At 63.7% G+C, this 7841-nt stretch overlaps 1 protein-coding gene across 4 annotated transcripts in view; it reads left to right on the top strand.

Annotated features, from left to right (window-relative positions):
• The window catches only part of CTTN (cortactin), a 31412-nt gene extending 23817 nt beyond the window's left edge, over nucleotides 1–7595 (top strand). For all 4 annotated transcript variants that reach the window (XM_045039686.1, XM_023238972.2, XM_045039685.1 and 1 more), the window contains 5 exons: nucleotides 908–1056; nucleotides 3440–3529; nucleotides 4595–4739; nucleotides 5533–5604; nucleotides 6388–7595. In XM_045039686.1, the coding sequence (XP_044895621.1) occupies nucleotides 908–1056; nucleotides 3440–3529; nucleotides 4595–4739; nucleotides 5533–5604; nucleotides 6388–6524 (593 nt within the window). In that variant the 3' untranslated portion in view covers nucleotides 6525–7595. The remainder of the gene's footprint in view (nucleotides 1–907; nucleotides 1057–3439; nucleotides 3530–4594; nucleotides 4740–5532; nucleotides 5605–6387) is intronic.
• Nucleotides 7596–7841: the final 246 nt, after the last annotated feature.

Raw genomic sequence — 7841 nt, forward strand, 5'->3', positions numbered from 1 at the left:
CTGCCTTCAGTGTCTTGTGGCCAATCACGTTTAGGAAGGCGATTGGACCCCCCAGATGCACAGGCGGAGGCGAGAAGGGCGTGGCGGTAGCTCCTCGGGTCCCTGGACGCTCTTTCACGATAGCGGCCTCAGACGGGCGGGGGTTCCCGCTTGTCTCGGGGGTTAGGTGCCCGCACAGAGTGGCCTGGTTCTGTAGCACGCGGTGGGCGTTTGGAAGATACTAGGCCACTGAGTTCAGCTGATCTTTGAAGTGTGGTGTTTCTTTTCATTGTACGAAACCCCAGCTTACGTTCGTTAATGGAATTCTCCATCTCGTCAGCATCTCCAGGGAAAATCGGGGAAATGTCACGCTCGCAGTAGTGGGTACGAGTTTTCCACAATCGTGACTTTTCTTGAAAGCGTGACTTCGCCGGTGCCCGATAACTGCACACGACGGACTCCGTTCCGTCATTTTAGAGACGTGTCCGCCACAGGCCAGCCCGCGTGTGCTCAGGCCTCGTCGGTTATTTCAGGCCAGAGAACGTTCCGTGGAGAATCAGATCATCGTGCGCCTCAGCCGCGCCAGTGGTTTTCCTCGAGACCACAGGGCTTGCGCCTGCGGCCCCTCCCGCCCGTCTCAGGAGGTGGACAGACGTGTTCTCAGGGCTCAAGATTTACAGCACATGAGTGCTTGCTGTTCTATTGAGGGCACCCTTAGGGAGGAAGTGCTGCTGTTCGGAACATGAAACGCTCCAGGTGCGAGGCCTGAGCTGTCCCGTGGTCCTGCACCGCGTGCAGCCGACAGAGTGGCCCGGAGGCGGGCCGCCGGGGGACGCCTCCACGCCCGGTTGGCTCCCGCGGCGCTCCGGTCCGGGGGAGCCGTCGCTGCTCTGACGCCAGCCGTGCCCCTCTCTCCTCCCCCCTGCAGCAAACAGCAGAACCAGCAACATTAGAGCGAACTTTGAAAACCTGGCGAAGGAGAAGGAGCAGGAGGACAGGCGGAAGGCGGAAGCGGAGAGGGCGCAGAGGATGGCCAAGGAGAGACGGGAGCAGGAAGAGGCCCGGAGGCAGCTGCACGTGAGTCCAGCAGGTCCCAGAAGGACCGGGTTTGAGCCCTGACTGCGGGCTGTGCTCTCGGGAGCCCCGGGGCTTCAGCCCACACGTCAGGGAGCCCTTGGCTGCCTGGTGCCGGACGGTCCGCCGTGCTGCTGACCCGCAAGCCTGCCCGCCGCTGAGCCCTGTCCCGATGTGCCCCTGGCCGTGTCTGTCCCGACCCTTCGCCTCTGGACCTCTCCCCCCGGGGAGAGGGCCGAGGGTGCGAAAGGAGCCCCCCGTGGAGCGGCCGCCCTGCTTTCTGCTTCTTGTGTGACCCTTGCGGCTTTCTGTTCCTGGTCTGTTGCTGTCACCTGTGTTCTGTGTCCCGCGTGTCGCCAGAGAAGGTGGGGGCGGGGGACGGACGCGAGCAGGCGGGAGTGGGCTCGTCCCGTCCTCAGCCTTCTCTGCGTGGACCGGACGTCCGTGGCACGTCACCTACTGGCCAGGCAGCCTGTGCCCCACGGCCCCCTGTGAACGGGCGCGGAGGAGCTCACCGCCGCTCTCTGGAGGGCTGCTACGCGGAGTCAGAGGGCACGGGAGCGGTGTTTAGTTCCGTGGGCCCTTCCTCCCCAGATCGGTGGTTTGGGCCCCGAGAACCCCCAGCGAGGGGAGACGGGTGGGGGAGAGCGTGAACATGCACCGGGCACCCGAGGCATGAGCAAGCCCCGAAAGTTGTAGTGCGCGCAGGGTAACAGCGCGTTGGTGTAATTGCTGCTTTTTTTGTTTATTTTTTTATCTTTATGTCTTTACTTTGAGAGAGAGACAGAACACGGGTGGGGGAGGGGGAGAGAGCATCCCAAGCGGGTTCGGCCGGAGGGCTGCGCCCCCGACGTCCCGCCTGTGCTGTGGGCGCAGAGCCCGATGCGGGGCTTGAACTCTTGAACCGCGAGATCGTGACCTGAGCCAAAAATCAAGCGTTGGACACTTAACCGACTGAGCCACCAGGCGCCCGTGTTGCTTTTCTTTCCGCAAGTGATTAACACCTTCCTCATGTTACGCCTCGAGGCTTTAAGGCTTTAACCACCGAGGCCCCGGGGGCCCCTCCGCGCCCGCAAGGTTCAGAGGAGCAGGCGGCTGGAGAAGGGCCGCGTCCGCGGTTCTGCCGCGCTCATGCCTTTGCTTCAAGCCCCCTGCCGCCCCTTCTGCCGTGTGGTCCCCGCTTCCGGCCCCTGCCCTGTCGTCTGCTCCTCCCCGTGCGCGACTCCCAGCCCAGCGCCCCTCAGCCCAGAGTCCTCTTGGTTGTGGGAGGCTCCCGTTGGTGGGCGGGCCGGTCGGGTCTCGGTAGCTCCCACGAGAAGGGGAGAAGGGCGTGCGGCCAGGCGCTTTGATAGGTGGAGCCTCGTACGGCGACTCGCACTTGGGCGGCCGGACACAAGCCCGTCCGGCCTTGGGAGCCTCACCCGTGGGTGGTTCCGAGCAGCCTGCGCGCTTGACGGTGCTGCCGCTGCCTGGCAGGCGGAGGGCCCCCCCGTCGGCTCCTGCCGCTGCCTGGCGCGTGGCCCCGGGGCGCCGGCCGCCCTCTCTCGGTCCCTGTCTCAGCAGTCCGGTCACGACGGCCCCACCGCGCAGGCTGGCAGCTGGTGCTGCCTTCCTGGGGCCGCCACGCCCCACGGTCACGGCCGCGGTGGAGGCAACACGCGTTTATCCTCTCTCAGGATCCGCCCCCTCGCCTTCGCCCGCTTCTAGAGGCGCCCGCCTTCCCTGGCTCGGGGCCCCTTCCAGCCTCCGCTTCCGGGACCGCGTGCCCTCGTCCGCCTCGCACGTGCCTGCCTCCCTCCGGGAAGGAAGGAGCCCTGTGGTTCCATTGGGCCCCGGGGAGCCCGCGGCCGTCTCTCGTCTCCTGTCGAACCTCTTACACCCTCGGTCCCTCTGGCCGTGTGAGGTCGCCCCCCCCACCCCCGCCGGGATCTGGGGGACGTGCCGTCCGCGCCTTCGAGGCGCCACTGTTCTGTTCTCCGCTGTCCACCTTCTGGCCCCAGGGATTCCCGTGCGCGTCGTCCGCACAGAGCACGCTCACCCCGTTTTCAGGGCCCCAGAAGCGTCCGTCATTCCAGCGTGAGCTCAGAGCCGCGACCTCCTTGTCCGAACCCCTAGATCGGGTGTGTGCGGGGCGCGGGGCGGCCGTGCTGCTGCCGGGCTCTCTGCACGGCTGTGCCCACCCTCTTCTGCCCGTGGTGGCGGCAGGAGGGCTGCGCCCCTGACGTCCCGTCTGTGACAATGCCTGACCTTCACGCCCCCTTGTTCTCTCGGTCCCAGGTGCTGGTCTCCGTGCTTAGTCCTCCCCGCACTTGGCTGTGGCCTTTCCCTGGGAAGTCCTGCTGTGGAGGCAGCCTGGTGACGACCCTTCCTTGTCTCTTGATTACAGGAGCAAGCCCAAGCCCAGAAGCAAACCCCCCCTGCGTCTCCCACCCCTCAGCCGGCTGAGGAGAGGCCGCCCTCAAGCCCCGTCTATGAGGTTGGTGTTTTCATTCAGTTGGCGAACGAGTCTCTGATTCTCCAAAGACGCCCTTCCCGTCGAAGCCACCGTGCACGGGGAGGGACCCCCACATATTCCATTTGGTGCCTGACCCGAGACGGTGGCCTGGAGAGTAGCCCTCGTGAGCGCTGGGGGGGGTGGGGGGGCACAGCGCTCAGCCAGTCCGTCGCCTCCCGGTAGATCCCCTGATGCCGTGGATGTGGTTCTGGTCTTCATGTCACTTACTCTGTGACCCGCTCTCCCTCCTGGACGCCTGTGTCCCGGCACCCACCTGCCACCCTCCCCGTGACCTGGCTTCGCCGGCCGCCCTCCCCGCTCTCCTTCCCTCAGTCCCCCTCGCATACTGTGTTCCCCAGAGACTGTCCTCCGCCCTTACTCCTCGGTCTCGTCGTCGGTGCCTCGTGACCGCCCACCTGTGCCCCAGAACCCGTGTCTCTGAATTACTGGGCTCTCTGCCTCTCGGGGGCACCCCTGGCCCTGGGCCCATGACCACTCCTGGCCGAGCCCTGCGTCCCGTCCCCTGCATCCCCGCGGCCACTGCCCCGCTTCCCATGCCCACCTTCTCACCAGGAGGTCGTCAGAGGCCACTGGGGCGTGAGGGACAGAACGCGGCTCAGCTCAGCTGAGTCTTGAGGGGGTGAGCCGTCTGGGTGCTCGTGAACCTGGGAGAGCATCAGACAGCACGTCTGGGTCCCGGGGTTGGGGGGGGGGGGGGGCCCAGGGTCACGTGGCCACCGGGGCCCTGTCCAGGCTGCCTCTCCCTCTGCACGGCAGCCGTGCCCCCTGGACTCGTAGGCCCTGCAGCCCTACTTGCGGGCGTGGGGGGCCCGTGATGGGGGGAGGTTACTCGGCAGGAAATGGCACGTGGCCCCTTCACGCTGCTTCGCCGCGACTGGGGTCCGAGTGTTCTTTGAACGTCAGCGGGTGCGAGGCCTCCTCGTTCGCGCGTGCACGTGGCCGATCCCGCCAGGACGGAGACCGAGCTGCGTGTCGGGACTCGTTGCCGGCCACAGCAGATGTCTCCTCGACGCTCCCCTCCCGCAGGACGCGGTTTCGTTCAAGGCTGAGCCGCAGCCCACGTACAGCGTGGAGGCCGCCGACTACCGAGAGGCTGGTGGCCAGCAGGGCCTGGCCTACGCCCCGGACGCCGTCTACGAGGCCGCGGAGGCCCCGGGCCACTATCAAGCAGGTATGGGCGCAGGGGCGCCTGCCACGCCCCCCTCTGCCTCTGCTCCTTCGCGAGAACGTCCGTCACCCTGTTGCCTGGCCCCTTCCACCTTCCCCCTGCTTGTGGGGTGTCCACCCCCCTGCCGGGAGGGCACCCGACCTCTCGGGTGTGGTTTCTGGAAGGCCCTGCTGCTCTGGGGCGGCCCGTGGGGCCGAGTGGGAAGCAGGGGCCTCTGCTGCTCTCTCCAAAGTGGAAGCTGGCGACAGCCGGGCTCCGGGAGGCCGGAGTGTCTTGAGGTTTTCAGGAACAGCTTCCATACACCCCGAAGAGTTTATAGAGGCTTCGGCGGGACGAACACCGAAATCGGTCTCTTAACTTTAAAGATGAGATTTCGTTCAATACGTTTGGACAGATTTAACCTGAATCCATCAGACAGCACACCTCACGATGGAGTCTTACCTTTTCCCCAAGCGTGACTGGGGGCATTTGGGCAGCGCGGTCCCCCCGCGGCTTGCCAGTCACTTAACCACGACGTGACCCTTCCTGAAAGTACTAAATCTTTAAACCTTCAAAAACCATTCTCTGAAAGCCGTCACAGTAACCGTCCGGGTCACCGTACGCGCCTGGTGGCGTCGGCGTTGGCGTTGGGAAGGGGTGGGTTTGTTCCTCAGGAGCCGGAGTCCTTCCTCCTGATTCTCGCCCAGCACCCCCCACGGCCTCTCCCGCCCGGAAGGCCTCGCGGACGAGAAATTAATGGCGGACGGCTCCGTGGTGCTGCCCTTACCCCTCAGCTCTTGTCTTGGTTTATTTTTAGAGGAGAACACCTACGACGAATACGAAAACGACCTTGGGATCACGGCTGTCGCCCTCTACGACTACCAGGCTGGTGAGATGCCCACGTGCCCATTGGCACTCGTTTCCACAGCCACTCCGCTCGTGGGAGTTTGACTCCGAGAGCGTTGTTAACAGCGTTTAAAAGTTTGGGATGATGTCACAGTCACAAAAATGCCCCCTTTCTCTGCATTTCCGCACCTCCCCGAACCTCCCATCACTCGTGGCCGCAGTGTTGTCCCTGCGCCTAGAGACCCCAGTGTGAATTCCCCAAAACCAAGGATGCTGCCCACACTAAAGGCACGGTCCCCCCTCCAAGTGAGACAGTCGGCACTGAGATGCCAGGATGCCCGCGGTCTAGCCACGTTTTCCCGGCCGTCCGGGCACCTCGTGTCCTGTCGGGGCCGCTTCCCTCCGCTCCGCATCACCTCACCGCCTCTCCTCCCGGGCTGACCCCCGGCCGGCCTGAGGCCAAGGCCATGCTCCTGTGAGGGGGCGGCCACGGAGAGTTTCCCGCTCCCCTCCTGTGGTTTACGGACGTGCCCACGCGCTTGGGTGCCTGGGTGTGGGTTTTGTGAAATTGGGCATCTGTAATTTGTACAACCTGGTGGGTTCATCCTGGTGCTGTGCCGCGCGGGCTGCCGTCTGGGCTCCCCTGGGCGCCCCGTGAAAGTCCCCTGTGCGGTGGGAGAGTGGGAGGAGCCTGGCGTCCGGAGCCTGGGCACGCGTGCTGTGCTGCCCGGCCCGGGTGCAGAGGTCCAGGTGTCTGCCCGGCGGGGCCCGTGGCGGGAGACCCTGCGGTTCACCGTCCTTTTCTCTGCATCCTCCTCTTTCCTAGCGGGTGACGACGAGATCTCCTTCGACCCCGACGACATCATCACCAACATAGAGATGATCGATGACGGCTGGTGGCGGGGGCTCTGTAAGGGCAGGTACGGGCTCTTCCCGGCCAACTACGTGGAGCTGCGGCAGTAGGCCCGCCGGCCCCGCGCCACGCGTCACTCCCGCCGTCTGTGGGTTTCCGGGGCCTGGAGGGCCGTGGACGTGCCGCTTTTATATTTAATACTTCTGCTGATGCTTTTGGAAATGTTTATGCCACAGAATTTGCTAATATATTGTAATCACGTTCCTTAGGAGGACTTTGGTCATTGATTTTACGCATTCGAGGTATTTTCTTTCTTTTTCTTTTGCTTTTCCTTTTTTTTTTTTTTTTTTTTTGCCAAATCGTCACATGGAGCCATTTGGGGGACCGTTAGTTCTCCTGAGGGCGTGGTATTGTCCTCGCCCCTCGGCAGCGGCGTTCGGGGCCCCTGCCGGACGTGGTCGTGTGGGTGTCGGGTGGGGCTTGCCGTCCCAGGAGCAGGGAGGCCTGACGGGAGGTCAGGACCAAGGGGAGGGTAGAGGGCGGTGGCCGTGTCTCCAGATGGGAGCACCCTGTGCTGGGAGGCCCCCGGGACCTGTTCCCCAGGCCCAGTCCCCCTCCCGCCTCCCTCCCCCGACTGCCGCCACCTGCCAAGCAGTGTCCCCGGTGTGTTACCGGAGGGCCTCCCCCGGCCGCACGCGGCTCTGCGTCTGTTGCGTGAGAAAACGGCCACCACTGCGGGCAGGCAGGTGCCTCCTCTGCCGGAAACTGCCAGAAACGTTCTTCTGGCAAGGCACCCCTGCGCTTCGTGCCAGAACACCGTGTCGGGACGGTAGGAGGGGATTGGCGGACTCGGCCAGGAAGTGGAGTGGGGGGGCCGCCTCCCGGCCAGGGTGGCCCCCGTGGGTGCTGCATGGGGGGCCGCCGCCCTCCTGGGGGCCTGGCGGCCGGGTCAGCACCTGCCGCGGTCACCGCGGTGTCTTCCCAGGTCTGTGGGGGGGCGGTCTCCGGAGTTCGAGACGTCGGCGTCCGTTTCCTGGAGTGCGTTTCTGCATAGTCCTCGCTTTACCGCGGTTCGGTTGGGTTTTCTATGCAATTGTTGTACCTAAGTTTCTGTAGCACACGTCCTAGGTGTGGTTTTTTTTTTTTTAATTAAATATTCAAAATAAACTTTTTTTGATCCACTTGCGTGCTGATTTTGTTTTGGGATTCACTCACTTAGGTGGCTCCCTGACCCCTGACCCTGTAATTTCTCAGCTCTAGACCAAGTAAGGATCCCCCTTTTAAGAGGCACTTTTTATGAGGGAACTGTATTTATGCTCTGACGTCGTCAAGTTTTTGGACGAGGATTCTAAGCAAAATAGAAAACGTTCCTTTAGAAATCCATTTTTTGAACTATGCTTCCGAAACCCCGAGATGGTTATCGTGCG

Source organism: Felis catus, chromosome D1 (assembly GCF_018350175.1).
Source record: "Felis catus isolate Fca126 chromosome D1, F.catus_Fca126_mat1.0, whole genome shotgun sequence".
Classification (NCBI taxonomy): Eukaryota; Metazoa; Chordata; class Mammalia; order Carnivora; family Felidae; genus Felis; species Felis catus.